The sequence below is a fragment of the Anabrus simplex genome, chromosome X (genome assembly GCF_040414725.1).
Source record: "Anabrus simplex isolate iqAnaSimp1 chromosome X, ASM4041472v1, whole genome shotgun sequence".
NCBI lineage: Eukaryota > Metazoa > Arthropoda > Insecta > Orthoptera > Tettigoniidae > Anabrus > Anabrus simplex.
The window spans coordinates 217,280,020-217,298,972 of NC_090279.1; the positions used below are offsets into that span (position 1 = coordinate 217,280,020).

General features: G+C 40.0%; 1 protein-coding gene across 1 annotated transcript in view; it reads right to left on the reverse strand.

Annotated features, from left to right (window-relative positions):
* Positions 1-18,953, reverse strand: part of LOC136886265 (protein I'm not dead yet) — a 164,395-nt gene that overhangs the window by 17,784 nt on the left and 127,658 nt on the right. The window contains exons 10-11 of the mRNA XM_067158998.2: positions 9,837-9,923; positions 3,516-3,709 (exon numbers count right to left, since the gene is read on the reverse strand). Of these exons, the coding sequence (XP_067015099.2) occupies positions 3,516-3,709; positions 9,837-9,923 (281 nt within the window). The remainder of the gene's footprint in view (positions 1-3,515; positions 3,710-9,836; positions 9,924-18,953) is intronic.

The following is an 18,953-nucleotide window of genomic DNA, read 5'->3' on the forward strand; positions in this document are numbered from 1 at the left end:
GACAATGACAAAGAAGGATGAGAGTCGAACACAGGCAGCCGAAATGAAGTTCTTGAGGAGTATGATACAGAAGAGTAGAAGAGACAAAATAAGGAATGAGAAAATCCGGGAAGAAATTGGAGTGGAAAAAATGAATGATAGAATAGAGAAGAGCCGACTAAGATGGTTTGGGCACATAAAGCGAATGAACGACGAAAGAATGCCAAAAAAGGGGATGGAAATGCAAATCCAAGGAAGGAGAGGCCGTGGACGACCATGATTGAGATGGAAGAATAGCATCCAACGCAGCATTATAGAAAGAAACCTGGACTGGGACACAGTGTTGGAGGAGGAGTGGTGGAAAGACCGAAGAAAGTGGAGAGGAACCATATTTGCCCCTACCCGGCTACAGCTGGATAAAGGGAAATGATGATAATGATGATGCTGATGATGATGATGATGAATGTGGATCCCTTGCGGAAATTTTACCTTAGGCATTGTTTTTTGTTTTACAACAACATAAGGTGCAAGCTTTCTGCCATCACCTGTTACAGCAAACATTGCAGTACATCGTTTTTCGCTTCCGGTAACGCGTACGATAACGGTGGATGTCCCTTTCTTATTGACTGTTCGACTTTGTGGCATATGGAAACTGATTGGCGTGACCTGTGGTTCCTATTTGGGAGAGCAGATGTTCCTTCACTTTACGCTTCTCAATCACAAAGCAATGATAATTACTTTTTGGTTGAAATCATTCGGCATTTTGTGGCATAATGTTGTTCTCCATTGAAGATAAAGTCCATTTCTCTTCATAAAATTAATCATCAAGCCTCGGCTAAACTTCAAATCCGAGACGTTGATTCCATGCACATTAGCTATTTCTCGTCCTTTAAAATACAGCATTTCGTGAGAAACGGCATATCCAATGTTGCGTAACAAAATCATATATTTAAGGACATCATCGCCTACTTTCGGAAACTTGCCACTTATTGGCCCGCGAAATGCTATGCAAGACTTGTTGATCGCCTGAAATACACTTCTCTGTTAACACAGTGATGAACATTCCATTCCGACACTGATTGCTCGAGGCCCACTAGCCTGTTCCCGTACGTTACGGAGTAACTGATCACCGCAAGTTTATATGATGCAGTATTAGTCGAATACTTGCTCAGTGTGGACTAACAAACAATTTTCAGATCACAGAAAACGCATGTTTCGTACCCGAAACGCCATTAAAATAGGTTTGTACCAGACTGGAATAGAGCATTACTAGTCACTTCTGCGCTGATTCTTTCAGTGAACTAGTGCAGTGGTATTTCCTATCGACTGATAACACGTTGCCCAGTATTTGGAATGCCCAGTCTTGCAATAGGAAGGCTACTACCTGAGTAGTTGACATCTTTATTTCGAAACGCATCCGGATCTGCAGGATGGATGTTTGAAGAAGTGGGTGCGTCAAATGCGTGAACCTTTTTCTTCACTTTGGACCCAAAAATGTTGGGATGCATAAATTTGCAAGGGCATTAATTATGCAAGAAAATACGGTATGTTATGTGAACCTAGAATGAAACGGAGAAAACGGGAGATGAGTGGTTGTACTATTAGGGATACTGAGCAAGGATGAGAAAGTGCTTGAACTTACATTCTGTCTTCAAGCCTTTGCTGTTGTAAATGATCTGGCAAAATGGTCATTTGAGTGAGTGCGTGCCTTTGTTTGTTCAAGTTTGTTGATGAGGAAGTGAATTTGGAGGGACTTTTGAGTTGAAGGATAAAGAGCTCGTGACCCGTTTTGCGCAGGCTGTGGGAAATTTGAGCATGTTGATGTTAAATAATTTGTCATATGTTGTTTTCTCTGCAATTTCATTGAGATTATATGCGGAATTAATTTTTTTATCCATTTGTTCAGAAAGGTTCCTTTCTTATCCGTTTGGAGTATTGTCATGTCCTCGTTCATGTTGGTGAATTTGTGATTATTATCATTCCTGTATTCATTCATCACAGAAAATATTTTATATTTGTTAGCATTAATGTGTTCTTTGTAACATGTAGTGAAGCTTCTGTTAGTTTGTCGTATATAATGCGGCCTCACATTTCAGTTTGTAAACTCCTGATTGTATTTACTATTAACTGAATGGGTGTTGGCAATACTGGTATTGGTTTTGAATGCTCTTGAAATGTTGTTTTCTTGAAATGTTGGTGAATTAGTAAATATTATTAATATATTCTATATGATATATATAATATATTATAAATATATTATTATTTTATCATCAAATCAGAGAGCTTTTATGGGATGACAAAGTACTCAAGAGAACGAAATTAACATTATATAAGCAGTATTTCATACCAATTGTAACATACGGACTAGAAACGCTCGTAACTAATAAGAGACAAAATAGTAAGATCCAAGCAGTAGAAATGAACTTTCTAAGAACATTGGTTAAAAAGGCAAGAAGAGATAGAATTCAAAATTTTAAAATCACAGAAGAGCTGAATATAGAGCCATTTGTACAGAACATACAGAAAGCAAGACTGAGATGGTTCGGACATGTAAAAAGAATGGGAAAGGAATGAGTAGCAAGAAGAGAATTGCAAAGAGAAGTTAAGGGAAACAGACCAGTTGGAAAACCGAGAAGAAAGTGGATGGATCAGATTTGGAAGGACATTAGATAATCTGGATTGGATGTGGCAGAAGTAATGGAACAGAAAATGTGGACGGACAGAAAGGAGTGGAGGAGGCTTCTAAACCATATCCGGGCGACTGAAGGGGGACATTGATGATGATGATGATGATGATGATGATGATGATGATGATTGTAAGTGAAGGTAACAATCTTTTTTTAATTTTTTTAAAAATTCTTTCTTCAGAGTAATAGGAGGTTTGTAGCTTCCTTGTTCTGCCAAGCAGCAATATAAATGTAATACTGTTATGTGCTCGCCACATAAGTATTTTGAAACAAATTCTTCAAATTCAAGCAACGAACTATACAACCATACAGCAGTCAAACAATATTGAGGAGCTTTCCCTTCCCAGGATAACAACAAGACATTAATATCAAGTACAAGTAAACGACTTCCAAGGAGAGATTTCAATTCAACAAATTTCAAAACATCATACTGCATCATCTCTCCTAAACTGAAATGCCATTAGTATAAGATGTAAGAAGTGGGCATTAAAAATCAAAACAAGGAAGACAATAGTGTTATATACTGTATGTGCAATGTTTCAAAAAAATGAAATGATTTCAGATTTATTTGTTATGTATTTTCTATTTATTTATAGGAATATGTATCTTCTACAAGTTGAAGACATCTCCAACCAGCTATGAAACGAGTATTTTTAATATAAATTAGTTTTAAAATGTATTTCATTTAAAGATAATACAATATCTGATATTGAAAAGGATGGACTCTTCTCAATATTTGACATGAGATAGTTGAGGGTAAGCCAAAATATTCAGCACTGGTGGTGTACTGGATCATATGAGCGTTGAGCAATGAAAAGGTTAACACAGTCTTGCTGAAGTGTTACTCACCATCTCGGCAAGGACAGGGAGCACGATGTTGGCGATGGCCGTGTTGGAAGAGACCTCCGTCAGGAACGTCGTGGCCGTGCAGATGATGATCAAGATTAGTGGAGTCGGCAACACCTGCAGAGCGACTAACTCTTGTCCCAGAAGTTTGGACAGTCCTGACTCCTTACTGGCTGCTGCCATCGCAAACCCACCACCTGAAAGGAGCAAATCGTCAAATTCTGAGCAGACCAACCCGTACTGGGTCTTGTCTGGGTACACTCTGAACAGACACATCCTTACTACGATTTAAGAATTCAGCATTACAAAAGTTGTGTGTGAATGTGGTTCAGTCCAGATAGCACTAAATAGTGCACATACAGGGTGTCTTGCATAAACTCGGACCGAACGCACAGTGTTTAGCTGCAGTATGGTTCTCGAACTGGCAAGCATCTCAGCTGTTAACAGGGTGAGACTGTTATCCTTGCAACACCGTATTTTCAAACGTAAAAGTTCTATTGGTGTTTGGTGTGCTTCTGGTGCAAGACGAATGATTAGGCCTATTTTTTTCAAGAAGACATTAAATGTAGAGAGGAACTTAGATGACATTTTGACGCCATTCTTCCATCTGTTAACAGAAGAAGAAAAATCGACTGGGTGGTTTAAACAAGATTCAGCCCCTGCTCATGCAGCAGAAGATTCCCTTCTTATAATGTCAGAAGTGTTTGCAGACAGAGTGATCAGTGCTGGTCTATTTTTCCTTTGTTCTCCAGATCTAACAGAAAGAAAAAGTGTATCGAACAAAGAGGAACTGATAACATTACAGTAGCAAAACTTGCTCACGTCTGCCAGAATGTGGTTACCAGATACAATGTCTGTATAACCCAGAATACTTCCAGCATCTTTTATAAGGTCATATTTAATATACGATTGTACACACGCTCAAAGCAGGGCCGCGTGAGACTAAGGCGGCTGCCGTGGCGCAGAGTACAAACACCGTGCATTTGATCTTAGCTTATATGACCCTGTAGGCCTTTAAATTATTTTAATGCATGTATAACAGAAACAGTAATTGGTAGCAGCCAGCAAGTGTTAAATCAAAGAGACGGGAACAGGATAAACACAATATGGGAAGAGGAGACAGGGACAATCTCCACACAGATGTGCTCTCTCGTCATTAATCTCATTCTTCCCAGCTTCATCAGGACACCATTATCGTTTCCTCTTATCCAGCTCCTACTGGGTTGGGGTATTTATGGCACTTCTACATCTTCTCTTTCCGTCCACCATTCCCCTTCCAGGATCTTGTCCCAGTCTAAATTTAGTCTTCTTATGCCGCTCTTCACTGATTCAATCCACCTTGTTCTTGCTCTCTTGCCCTCGCACTTTGCCTGCTACATCTGTCTTGGAATTCTATTCTCCTTCATCCTCTTTACATGTCCAAACCACCTTAGTTTATTCTTTTCGACTCAGGGCCGGTTCTACCACCTACTGGTAAAGTAGCGCGTAATTTGCCCTCCGCGTAAAAGGATGTTTCCGTTCGACCACTCCCAGGTAGCACTATCGGCAGCATAAATCGTCGTTACCCGGCGTGTAATTTATTGGCCACTTCGAGGACCCGATAAGACTTTACCTGCCGGGCAAGTTTTGAGAGCTGAACATTATTAGCTGTATTTCTGGTGACATAAACTGAAATTAGCTTAGTATACTGAAAAAAGCATTATACTGTAACAGTGATCGATATTGTATTGCAGGATTTTGAACATTAATGCTTCCTTAGAGTTGCAACGGTCACACCAGCCTCTCGCATTGATAGCGTAGGGAACACATTTTACACGTCAAGCTTTCGCAAATAAACTCTAAAAGGATATAAAATCAAAACCTATTTGGAAATAATTTCAAATTAGATTTAATATTATACTTTTTCAGTTTTCAAACTCCAGGTATAAGTTGTTGCTATGTAGCCGTATTACCTTAAGGTACCTCGAAGCGTAATGGCTAAAGTGCACAGCTCATAATACGAGGTTTTCAGGTTCGAGTCTTCTTTATGACGAACCCTTTTTCTTCTCATTATTAGCGTTGTATTAATCTGTATGCCTCTTTTCATACATTCTTTTGTTAATAACATATTTCATTGAAATGTTTAATCACAATATTATGTCTACTAGGAAAATGCTTTATATGACGTGTGCTACTTAGGCTATAGAAAGTGATGATACGATTAATATAGCATACGGTACCGTATAGGACTGTCGCCCAGGTAGCAGATTCCCTATCAGTTGTTTATATAGTCTTCTTGTAAATTATTTCGAAGAAATTGGAAACTATTCCATTCCCGAATGTCTCTTCCTATGATGGATATTTACCCCGATTAGTTCTTTAACAGTACGGTGCCTTCCAACTTTATCTTCATAAACATTAGAATGAAATGCATTATAAATAAATGGAAGCATGTGGAACTAAACGAGGTCACAGAGCTAGTTGCAAATAGAGCATCGTGGAGATACTTAATCAATTCACAGAAGCCTGCAGATAGAATGCTCAAAGGCAATAAGTCCATAAGGAAGATGTTGGGTGTTTATACGTATATGGAAGCGCGTGAAAAAGAGTTAAGAACAACGGCAGGGAACGAAAATATTTTTAAAATGTAAATTAGAAATACGATGAAAACCTGCATACCTTCTATTACGGAGCGAGCTACTTGACCAATCTACTACGAGAATACTCTCCAAAAACGCTGCCTTACATGACAGGTTATAACTGGCATAAGAAAATGTAATCTCGAGATTTTAATCCCAATTAGGTATTGATTTTGAAGCTCATAGATTAAAATCACGAAAGCTTGACGTAAATCGTTGTCCATAACTTTAAGACTCCCCTTATTAGGCTTTTTGAAGATAATCAACAGACCAAGCACAGGAAAATAAGACAATCGAAATGAGCTTCATACACCTGACGATAGATAGCAGCACACTCGAAAGCGAGAAGTCTCTGAAAATCAGTCTAGCCAACTCCGTATATCGGTGTCTAGCTCCTGGTAGCTACCCAGCGCTTGCGCGGAGGTGGTTGCACGCAACGCAAAGTACCAGCTGCTTTACACCCCCAGGTAGTTTACCTCCCGGGCAGCTGCCAGCCACTTTACCAGCAGATGGTAGAACCGGCCCTCACTCATTTAGTTTTCCTATTCCAACTTCCTTCCTCACTCTAGAACACCTTGATGTGGGAAAGTGTGGGGTAAAAAGAAAGTTCATGTCACTTGTTTGTGTCTTTCCATTACTTATATTTATTTCTAGATCTCCTTTTGTGTTCTTATTCTTTTACCACCTGATTCATCTTTTTCTTGTGTTTATGGAGCTATCTTCTTTCTTCTCATTCCACATTTCTCACTCAATAAAAGCTGATGTCCACCCTCCTGACTAAGACAGAAAACTGTTGAAAAAGAAAACCAAGGATCTGTCTGAGAAAAAATCAAGGAGAACCATAAGGATATTCTCACAAAAACTAGCTAGGAAAATTCAGAGAATGAAGGAGAAAAGAATGAGAAAGTGATGAGAGTTGGGGTAGCTTGCCTGCCTGTTACCCGGAGGCCCCAGGTTTGATTCCTGGCCAAATTAAGGATTTTTACCTGGATCTGAGGGCTGGTTTGAGGTCCACTCAGCCTACGTGATTACAATTAAGGAGTTAGGAGACGGCAGCCCTGGTCTAGAAAGCCAAGAATAACGGCCGTGAAGATACATCCTTCTGACCACACGACCACACGACACCTCATAATCAGCAGATCTTCGGGCTGAGCAGCCATTGCATGGTAGGCCATGGCCCTTTGGGGCTGTTGCTCCATGGGGTTTCTTTTGCTTTGATGGGAGTGGTGTAATTGTAGCCCTTAAATGCAACTATCTCTTCTTTTTTGACAGTTCGTTTCTCCAGTTTCTGCAGCATGAAGCACCTATCACAACAGAAACCCCTTTACAATGACCAGGATAATGGTGATGAAAACTGATAGCAATATCACATCTAGAAAACCATTTCCCATGACAAAATCTCTTTTGAGAGCTCTAACTGAGAAGAACAAGGCAATGTATTCAGGTATCTGGTAATAGACTCAATGTCATAGCCAAGGACTCTACTGTTACATTCCAGTGGACTCCCTCCCTTGTTGACTGAAATAGCAGATTAACTGGCACCATCACAAATACTTCGCTCAAAAGTCTCGACATGTGAAGTAACGATGACGTACAAGAAAGTAGTAGCTGAACAGTGACAAAAGAGAAGAAAACAAGGGAAAACCCATGAAGGAAATAGTAGTAAATTTTAGCCTCATGACAAAGTTACTTTATAGAAGTGTTCAAAATTTGTAAGAGAATCCCAGATGAATAATAATTTGAAATTTCTCACAACTTAACTCTAAGGAGAGATAAAAAGCTGAACACACCTAACAGGTCAGAGCTTGGCGTTATCTCCCATTTGTACTTCTCCCTCTACCACCATCAGGCAGGTATGTGTGTTCCTACCCTGCTGCCTGCCTTCCTGTCTTTTTTGCACATTTGCTGGATTCCCTCTTCTGCCATTACCTTGTCTTCTGTTAACTATTTAAATTTGATTTCATTTTGTGTCTCCTTTTTGTTTTGTTTTCAATTCTGCTTTCTTCTTAACTTCCCAGATCAGTATCTCTCAGTGTTGATGCCCATGCATCCAATAAAAAATGAGCTCAATCAGAGCTTGAGAAGAAAGAGATTTGAATGAACTGGGGCTGTCCACTGAGAAACAGCTGTCATCTCATCTTCCTGTACTGTGAGATCCTATCTAACTAGATAGCATTTGTTAATTACAGAGATAAACTTTTTTGTGTTTGTCAATTAGCAACATTAAACATAACATGAAGAGACAACAAATTTGCATCCTCAATCTGTAGCAGAATATACAATATTAAATCTTTCATTTTCCAGTCATGTATAACAGTACAAGCAAGAGTTCCCACTCTCCTTTACAGTCTTCCGTGGGAATCTCTTCCTGGAGTTCACTGGCGTATTTCTTCATGATCACCGCTTTATGATTGCTTTTGCTGGTTATCTAGGAGAAAAACCTTTTGAGAAGTTGCATGTTAACACGAATGGAATAGAATATTTGAATAAACAAGAACAGAACAATAACACACATATTTCAGCCATAATTTATTCTCACTAGTACTAATTATGTCAGTGATAATAATTACTAACCTCATTCTGCGTTCATGTCTGCAGTGCTGTGAGAACACATAATAGAGCCACCTCTTGGATCTTTGATTAAGTCATTTCTGTCTGTGGCAATGGCAATTCAAGCATATTCTTTCGTAAATATATTTTCATTGTAAAACTTTTATCATCCAGGAGAAATGGGTCACTTAGTCTCCTAAAGTGTTTTATTTTACTAACATGTCCACCCTCCATGACCTCTAAATGTTGTATGGCTTCCGTGTTACGAATATCGTGGAGATTATCAACATTATTTTCCTTTCTTTCATTGTGTACTTTATAGAAAATGAAAATCCACTGCCTCTTTCCAGTCATCTGACCGGGTCAGGAATGGAACGAACGAAGCCCCCTTCTAGCAGCGAGGATGGGAATTGTGCCGGCTGCCGAAGCCTGTCGCACTCTGCTGGGTCAAACGATTAATGGATGATTAATGAAATGAAATTGGAGTGTGTTGCTGGAATGAAAGATGACAGGAAAAACCGCAATACCCGGAGAAAAACCTGTCCCGCCTCCGCTTTGTCCAGCACAAATCTCACATGGAGTGACCGGGATTTGAACCACGGAACCCAGTGGTTAGAGACCGGCGCCCTGCCGCCTGAGCCACGGAAGCTCACTGAACTTAATAAGTCCGATATTTTAAGACGATTATATTACTGCAGAGTAAATACCACTAAAAAAACTGATCACTCATTGTTTCTTTTTTGTCACTCGCTGATATACAACGCTTATACAAGGGCCCTGGTCTGTATAAGCAATTCAGTGAATAACTATAACAGATGTATACACAGGAGGCTTATACGCGGTTTATTAGTAACAAATTGCACATAAACTGTGTATAAACCTTGTATAAAAAGTTATACACCATTTATTAGCAAGACTGTTTAAAAAACACCTTATAGAAATTCCTCATAATATTTCACGAAGATGCTAGTTGAACAGCGATGGACTCGTTCGTGTTTTAAACCAATTAGGACGTTTCAACACATCGGTATCAAACTACTTATTTCCAACCACATCTTGAAGTCGGTGGTTGAAACATTCCTCTTTCCCGCTTATGGAGAACTCAAATTTCCACTTCCATTCCTCAGCCATCTTTACCATCCAGAGATAGACTTACCTAGCAGGAGGACCAGCCCCCAGGGCACCTTCTCGTGAACCATCTTCCAGTGCAAGAGCGCCGGAGCCACCGTGCATGATCGCCTCTCTGTAACAATCAAACACAGAACATCCTTACAATATGAAGAGAACAACAGGCAAGAGGAGACAAGGACAGGCAACTCTTTCCAGCTTTATCAGGATGACTGAGCTTACTGTCTTGATGTGGGATAAGAAGAAAGAGTGGAAAAGAGAAGGAGCTGCTTCTTATCCTGCCCTCTTCCAAATGTGCACGTGATTTGGCCCAGTTTTACGGTTCACATCCCCATTTGGGGATGCACTCACTATGTAGTGGGCTGTATGGAGATGAAAACTGTATTAAGATCAGCACATACACAGTTAAAATACCGAGCCTGAACCGTATGGTGACCGTTCAGCCGAGGAGCTGAATACAGGTAATAAACAGGACAAACACACCAAATCATCATCCCACAATGACCTAAGAACTAGAAGTATATTGCCACGTGGCAACTGTGGTTCTGAAGCTGGGAGAAAACTACCCAATACATTTTCAGATCAACGAACAGCCGGAGGCAAAAGAAATGCTAACATCGGTCGCTTGGAGCTAGAGGAACCATACCAGGAGAACATTTGAAATTCCCAAGAAATGTAAGGTAGGTAAAATAGGAAATGGTTGTTACCAATACACTCTTTCAACATCACCCTCGCGGCCGAATCCCCCGGAGACAGGGCACGAAATCATATCGATTTTATACTGATCAGAACTCGCTGGACGTCATCTGTTTTAAACAACAGAAGTTAGCGTGGTGCTGAATGGGGTTCAGACCATATCCTAAATAATGTTCCACTAACTACTTTTACGGCTTTCAGAGATGCCAAGGTGCCGGAATGTTGTCCTGCAGGAGTTCTTTTACGTGCCAGTAAATCTACCAACACGAGGCTGACACATTTGAGCACCTTCAAATACCACCGAACTGAGCCAGGATGGAAACTGCCAAGTTGGGGTCAGAAGGCCAGCGCCTCAACCGCCTGAGCCACTCAGCCCAGCCAGACCATATCCTTGTCATCATGAGAATGTGACTGAAACTCAAAACCACAACAAAGGTACGGAAATTTGATGATAAAGCTCTATGCAGATTCCGTGAGGCTATTGGTCCCAAACTACAGACTTTAGAAATAAATCCCACTGACACTGCAGATTCGGTATGGAACAACCTGAAGACTGCTGTGAGTAGTGCAAGCGAGGAAATATAGGGTCACAACTAATTTCGTCGGAAGCCATGGTTAAGCGCCGAAACTTCGAGGCTAATAGAGGAAAGGAAACAGCTAAAAAGAAACAGTTACAAAACTGACGAATATTTTTAAGTACATCTTCTGGTTTTCCTCCCCTCTTCTCTATGCACTACCACACTGAATCTGTCCACCTCTTGGTCGTGGTCTCTTTCCTGTTAACTTCTCTGAAAAAGCTTTTATTGGCACTCTCTCTTCTCCCATTCTCATCATAAGACCATACCGCTTTAGCTTTGTTGTTTCTATCCTGTCTTGAAGTTTTAAGATTCCTGTCCTTTTCCTTATCTCTTCATTTCTAATTCTATCTTTTCTGGTCTTGCCTTCGATACATCTTAGGAATTTCATCTCCGCTGCCTGTATTCTACTCTCCTCTCATTTTGTTGTAGTCCATGATCCAGCTGCATAGGTTAGTATGGGTTCATAATAGGTTCTTACATTTCTTCGGAACATCTTGGTTCCACAAAATACCCCTTACACTCTGGTAGAAGCTGATCTTCTGTGATCGCACTTCCCACATACTTGAGGCTTTTAACCACGTCCAGAATTTTACCATTCAGTTTTATCTTTCCTCTTCCTTCCTTCCCCTTGTTGTCACTATTGTTTTACTTTTCTCTGTACTTACTTTCATCCCAAATTTTTCTATCTCTTGATTCCATACATCTACTTGTTTTTCGGTTTCATCCTCACCCCGTATCACTATATCATCAGCAATTAACATGGCTTCTGTTGCCTCTCTTCCCAATCTCTGTTTAATGTTCTTATGTTTCATCCATGACTATGATGAATAGTATGGGGATAGTACAGACCAGTTTCAACTGTAAACCATTTTGTTTTTCCTATACTAGTCTTCACATTACTAACACATAGCTTTTATTATTTGCACTTCCACTCTGTTAACTTGTTTTTTCCTTAATGTGTCCCATACCAACTGTCTGGGCGCACTGTCATAAGCTTTCTCAATGTCAATAAAAGTCATCACTATGTGTTTTCCAAACTCCCATCTTTCCCCCATCATTTGTCTTAATGTAAAGATCAGGTCAAACATTGATCTGTATTTCCTAAAACCATACTGTTCTCCTTCCATTTCTTTTTCTGGCTTCCTCCTCAGACTTCCTTCCAATACTCTCTCAAGTATCTTAGCTACATGGGCAATAAGGGTGATCCCCCTGTAGTTATTACATTCCTTTTTTATCACCTTTTTTAAATATTGGGATCTCTTTCTTCCTCCACATTATTCTATACAACCACTGTAGCCGTATTGGTCCTGCAGCTTTTATCATTTCTGTAGTCGCCTCATCCACTCGTGCTGCTTTACCGCTCTTCATCTTTGTAAGGCTTCTTCTATTTCTGACATCGATATCTCCTTTTCTTGTTCTTCTTCTTTCCCCATTGTTTCTTCTTGCTCCTTCTCATCTACCAGGTCACTGTATTTAATATTTAGCAATTCTGAAAAGTATTCTTCCCATCTTTTAAGTATGTCATCTCTTTGTGTCAATATCTGCCCTGTTTCAGTTTTTACAAATTTTGTATCTTCTCTATTTCGTAAACTATTCTTCACCAAACCATACAAAACATTTTTACTTCACTTTATATCCTCTTATAAATTTTGTTGAAACTTTCCAGCTCTTCAGTTTCTCTTCTTGTACTATTTTCATACATACCTTTTTGGCTTTTTTATATTTCTACCAATTCTCTGTACTATTGCTGCCTATCAACTTCCTCCAAGCCATTTGTTTCTCTTTAACTGCTTCCTTTATCCTGCTGTTCCTTTTTCCTCCCTGATAGTCTTCCACAGGTGTTTGCTGCACGCTTTACAAATCCATTTCTGAAACATGTCCATTCCTCTTCCACACTGTTCACATCAGATTTGGGAATTTCTTTCTTCAGATCCTCTTGAAATTTTTCCCTTATTTCTTTCTCTTTCAACTTCCATCCCTTTATTTTTATTTTCCCTTTTTCTATTAACATTATTTTACTAAGTCTTAAAATGGCCCAGACAGTTGACCACTTAAAATGGGAAACCAATATATAGAAGCCGTCGATGAGTACATCTATCTTGGACACAAGATAAAACTTGGAAAAGACAATCAATGTGCAGAAATTCCTCACAGAATAGGTATGAGCTGGATGGCATTCCGAAAACTAAGATTCATCCTGACCAACAAGGATGTTCCAATTAACCTGAAGACCAAGGTTTATAATACGTGCGTGCTGCCAGTTACTACCTGCGGTCTGGAAACGATGACTCTGATGAAGGAAAGTGCTCGCAAGCTTCAGCGAACACAACGAGTCATGGAGCAATGGATGCTAGGGATAAGCCTTAGGGACAAGATCCGTTCAGAGGACATCAGGAGAAGAATGAATGTAACAGACTTCCTGGAGAGTAACAAGACTAAAATGGTAATGGGTAGGACTAGAGTTTGTGATTTTTAGCATTTGCGATAAATGCGAAATATGTCGAAACTTTGTCATTGTATGTGCCTTCATCATATATGACCCGTACGAGTGATTTTTAGCAATTTCGAATTAGCGATAAAATGCGAAATTGATTCAAAATGCAAAATTATACAATTTATGTGAAATAGATGCGAAACTCGCAGTTTTATATGAAATAAAAATATATCTTTTTAAAAACGATGCATTTTTCTTAAAAATAAGATATATGTTATTTATTTCAGGAGAAATAATTATTACGGCGCCCATTGCGATAGTAAAGCGGTAACATGCTTTGACGGACACTTCCGTCCTGCTGCACGGAATATTTATAAGTTCATTATCGCAATTAGCTGGTCGGAGAGATTTATTCTCTTTGTTTTCAGCCTACCCGATTGATGTCAGATGATATCTGAAGCTATTTTCTCTGTGTAACTCTGAGCTGAAATACGGAAAATAAAAAGCACCTCATTTTGCCGCTAGTTGTAAACAATCATGGCGGTATCCAAGCGCGGCATGATGAGTTTATTCGTAACTGGTTTGAAAATAGTGATGTTGAAAGTGGAAATGATTCTCTGGAGAGTGAAAATACTTCTTCTTCTTCTTCTCCTTCAACTGACAGTGATGAAGGTGATTCCGATTTCAGTTCTGAGATGATAGTGCCAATTGAAACTACGTGACAAAACCAGAATGCAACAAGAATGAGCGAGAAGTCTAGGTGGTTTTTTTTTTGGCTAGTTGCTTTACTTCGCACCGACACAGATAGGTCTTACGACGACGATGGGACAGGAAAGGCCTAGGAATAGGAAGGAAGTGGCCGTGGCCTTAATTAAGGTACAGTCCCAGCCCTTGCCTAGTGTGAAAATGGGAAACCGCGGAAAACCATCTTCAGGGCTACCGACAGTGGGGTTCGAACCCACTATCTCCCGGATGCGAGCTCACAGCTGCGCGCTCCTAACCGCACGGCCAACTCGCCCGGTGAGAAGTATAGTAAAATGATACTTGGAATTATGATCTTGTTGAGAATAAGCCTCTTTCTGTAACATGTAAACACGTTTTTGAAATTCACTCTATAGTGGGGAGGGGGGGTTGGGTAATAATCTGAATAAATGGACGTAGGGAGTGAATTTCTGACCCCACAGTTCTGGGATCATGTTACTAAATAAACCAATGCCCATGCCTCTACATTTCTTGCTAATTTATCTGCTTCCCTTGAAACCAGTAATAATTACGAACAAAAACATTGGTTTCCTGTTACTATAGACGAGCTAAAAACTCACTTTGCTTTGTGTATTCTTATGTAGCCTATGTGATTAACCCAATTTATGTTAAAGTGACGAAAAAATAAATGGTGTGTAAGGGAATATTTCCTTTCACAAGTAATGGCAGGCCAAAGGGTTAAATAATTCAATGTGTGGACTTTCTTTCACTGGCTAAAGAGCACTGCAAGGAACAATCAATCAAACAGCAAATACACTTTCAAGCACCACGTTCATTCTCTTTGTGTGTTGACCCTTGATCATAGTCGGTTATTCTTGACATTGGTGTTGAGTAGTAGTTCCGTTTAAAAGTACGGTAGCGATTTATTTTATTGTCTGGTAGCCGATCAAACAGCACGCCGAAAGTCACAAATCAGGACATTTTTATGTAAGCGATACAGATGGCCTATATTGATGTGCCGACTCTGCAATCAAAGACATGAAGAAGAAAAAAAGTTTTGCAGTCCTTCCTTTGCCTTGGCAGCACTTCTGTCCATTTGGGCCTCTACGAACAGTGTCGATGTGGAGTTGTTTCTAGCAACTGCAACATAATTGTAACTGATAAGCAGTCTCAAATGAAGGAGGACACCTTTTAAGCAATTGGCATGTTGTACTTTAATCAACATTGGAATTCCTCTTCCTTGTAGGTGTGTTGTACTGTGATAAATAAATACGTTCAGAATAGTATTTTTCACTTTGAAATTGTGTTTGTAAATTTGAAAATAAGCATATTCCTGTGTGTGCGTTAATACTTCTTGATGTTTGTCTTATTTTCCATAGTGAATTCAAAACTGCATGACGAGCAATGTGTGATTAAACAGTATGATTTTACTCCCAACTGTTGTGTGTGCAGTTTAGCAAATTATGCCTATTTTTAACCAATTTGCTACAAAATGCTAAATTTGAAAATCAAAACACTAAATCTCTGATTTTTAAATGCTATAAACCACGAACTCTAGGTAGGACACATAGCTCGACAAGACTACAACAGGTGGACCTCTAGGATTGTTCACTAAAGACCATGGGAACACAAGAGAGGCATCGGAAGACCCTAGAAGAGATGGCTCGATGACATAAAGCTGTTGGCTGGAACACGCTGGTTCCAAGTGGCTCAAGAATGAAGTCGATGGAAGCATATGGAAGAGATCTACATCCAGCAGTAGATTGAAATAGGCTAGAAAAGAAGAAGAGGATGATGATTTGTGGAATTTATGTCCATTCATATTTATGTTCCTGCCCTTCTGACATGCCCTTTTAGTTTTCATTTTGATTATGTGATCTGAAAGCAAAAACCTATCTTATCTACCTTCAATAACACAGGCTATAAACTCTTAATGTGTCTTGTTATTTCCATCTTGATGTTTTAGTTGAAATAAATATACTGTAAATTAAGTGTTAATATTCTCTCACACTCTCAAGATCAATCTACAAACACCTTCCATGGCCTCACCCAAGAAACTTTCGTACTCTTTTTTCTAAATAATATTAATAAATATATATCTTTTTTAAAAGTTGCTTTACGTTGCACCGACACAGATAGGTCTTATGGTGATGATGGGATAGGAAAGGGCTATCTATGGGTGGGAAGGAAGCAGCGGTGGTCTTAATTAACCCTTTCGCACTCAGCCTATATGCAGGGGTTTGCTCGAAGGAGCTCAAAATAATTTCTGTGATTTTCCAACCAAATTACAAAAAAATCAACACGTAAACAGTTTAACACACATTAAAATAAAATAAATCACACTACTAATACTGGTAAAGCCAAAGAAAATATTAAACTTTGAAAATAAATTTAAAAAAATAAATTATGGCTTTTTAATGAAAGAAAGATCAGATATTACAGCGTCTTTCTTCTTTACTCTTAGACCTGAAAGAAAGAACATTTACTTCTGTTCGATACACGGTGAGCAGCTGTGAATGTGTCACTTCCTACATAACGGAAATTACTTTCAGCAAAAGAAGTCCATTTGAAACATATCATATTGCCCCAGGGACTTTTATTTGCATAGTGCGCAACACTGTGGAGGCGTTAAATTTGAAAGACTTTGTTTGCGAGGTGGCAAGCAAACGGCTTTGTGCTGGGCCGCGCCCTGGAAGAGCGGCCGGAAGCAGGTTTGAATCGGCCTGTGGTTTGAAAGTTTGAACGAGGCTGTGGGAGTGTCGCAGCGTCACCTAACGTGCGGCGAGTTTGAAAAGAGCCAATCGCGAGCTGTGAAAGCGAGTCATAGAGAATTGCGCGGGGTTGCTAACTTCGATCATCACAGTGCCGACCTATTAGAAATAAGGGTGAAATCTGATAAATAACCCCTTTCCACGGTTTCGATACGCCTGATGAGTAGTAAATGAATTTAGACTTCTTTATCTGTTCATTCATCGGCTAACTTCTACATATATATTTGTGTGGCTATGTTATAACGGTTGTGGGCTTTGTCCTGAGAAAGCGGTTGAAACCTCGCGCTATAGCCAACAGGGCCACCCCCTCTTTTCGGAACGACGCGGGTGGGTCCATAAAAACCAAGAGTGGCTTGGGGAAGCGGGTCTGTCTTTCGTGAGGTGTCCGTGGTACAGGAAGTAGTCTCCACGCCAGTCGAGATCGCCATTTTCTTTGTCCGACATCAAAGTGCTACAGTGACGTTATTTCTTCATGATTGCTATATGAATATCATACATGTAGAAGCGTGCCCAGACTACAGTAAAACGTATCACCCTGGTGTGAGTTACATTTAATAAATACGGGAGTTACAAGTCCGTATATGTGTATTTACTGCTACGCGTGTGACGCTTCGCTCTTACATCAAGTGCGGTAGGTACCACGTATGTGTGAACGCGGTAAATAAAAGGGACGATAGCTGGGCATACCGGGAAGATTGTCGTGAACTAATTAGCAGTATTATACGCCAACGTTTCGGGTCGGTTTCGCGATCGCGGAGAAAACGTGTTCGATCGTATCGTAATTGCTCTTGCATACGGACGGATCCGGGGCGCATTCCCTGAGACTACGACTCTGATTAAAGAATTAATCTTTGCCCAATTATGTGTGCTAAGCAATATCTCCTTAATTAGTGTGCGCGTATGCAATTGAGCAAGTGTAGTGCTAACCTGTTTTCCATTCATTGTAGGAGTGTTATCTGCAAGGACAATCATGGAAGCTACATGTGTAATTCATATCTTTTGTAACGCCATCAAAGAGGATATGATGGCCGAGTAATATCCTGACGCTGCAGTTGTGCAGATGGTGTGATTGCCGAAGACAACAAAGCTAAGTGGATATGTCAGATTTTTAAGCATGTGGGTAACATTTGAGGTCAATTCAGTTTCATCCAGTTTTTAGGGTAATATTAACGGTCAATGTCAATTTGCTAACGATGAGTAATTTTACTGTCAATAAATCAGTGGGAGATCCAGGGCAGCATGCTAGTGCCCTTATTTGTTGCAGTGATTCGTGGTTAGTTTAGTTATGGGAAAAAGGGTTGTAAATAGGTAAAGTTAGGAGTGTGTGTGCATGCATTGTTTTTAATCCTTTCAGAGCATTCCTAGGTGTGTGTGTTAAGTGTTAGGAAGGTGGATAGTTTCATCATTGACGAGGCCAGGCCGCCTTCTCTTTGTGGAATAATTAGCAGTAAAGACCAGTGTAGGCCTCTTATATTTGATCTGTGCGCGATTTCAGATATATGTTCGCTGCCACAGGAACGCCACGACGTCTTCGTTGGGTAGTTAGGTTCTTCTAATGAGCAGAGACGACAGTAGATCGGGGTGGAGATTATTGCGAGGGTTGAGAGGCTGAGATCGCCTGATATATGACGCGGAAGTCAGATATGGGTTTGAATGCCTGTAAACATGGCAAGGAAGGAATGTTAGCAGGGCAAGCTGCTTTAAACAAGGATGGGCTTGGATATGCCCGCAGAGTAAAGAGTCAGAGTCGAGAATCGAACTCCCGAGCCGCTGAGACGGAAGACCATGTGTGACGTCTTCCTTGAGAGCGATGTTTGCGGCATATGTATTGAAAGGTGAAGAAGAGATGTTTCTGTTGTCATAGAAGATTTTATAAACGGGAGAAATAATTAGTTTACGTAATAAAGCAGCAGTATTTAAGAGTATTTAAGAGAGAAACCTTCTTTTGTTGTGTGAGCAAGTCT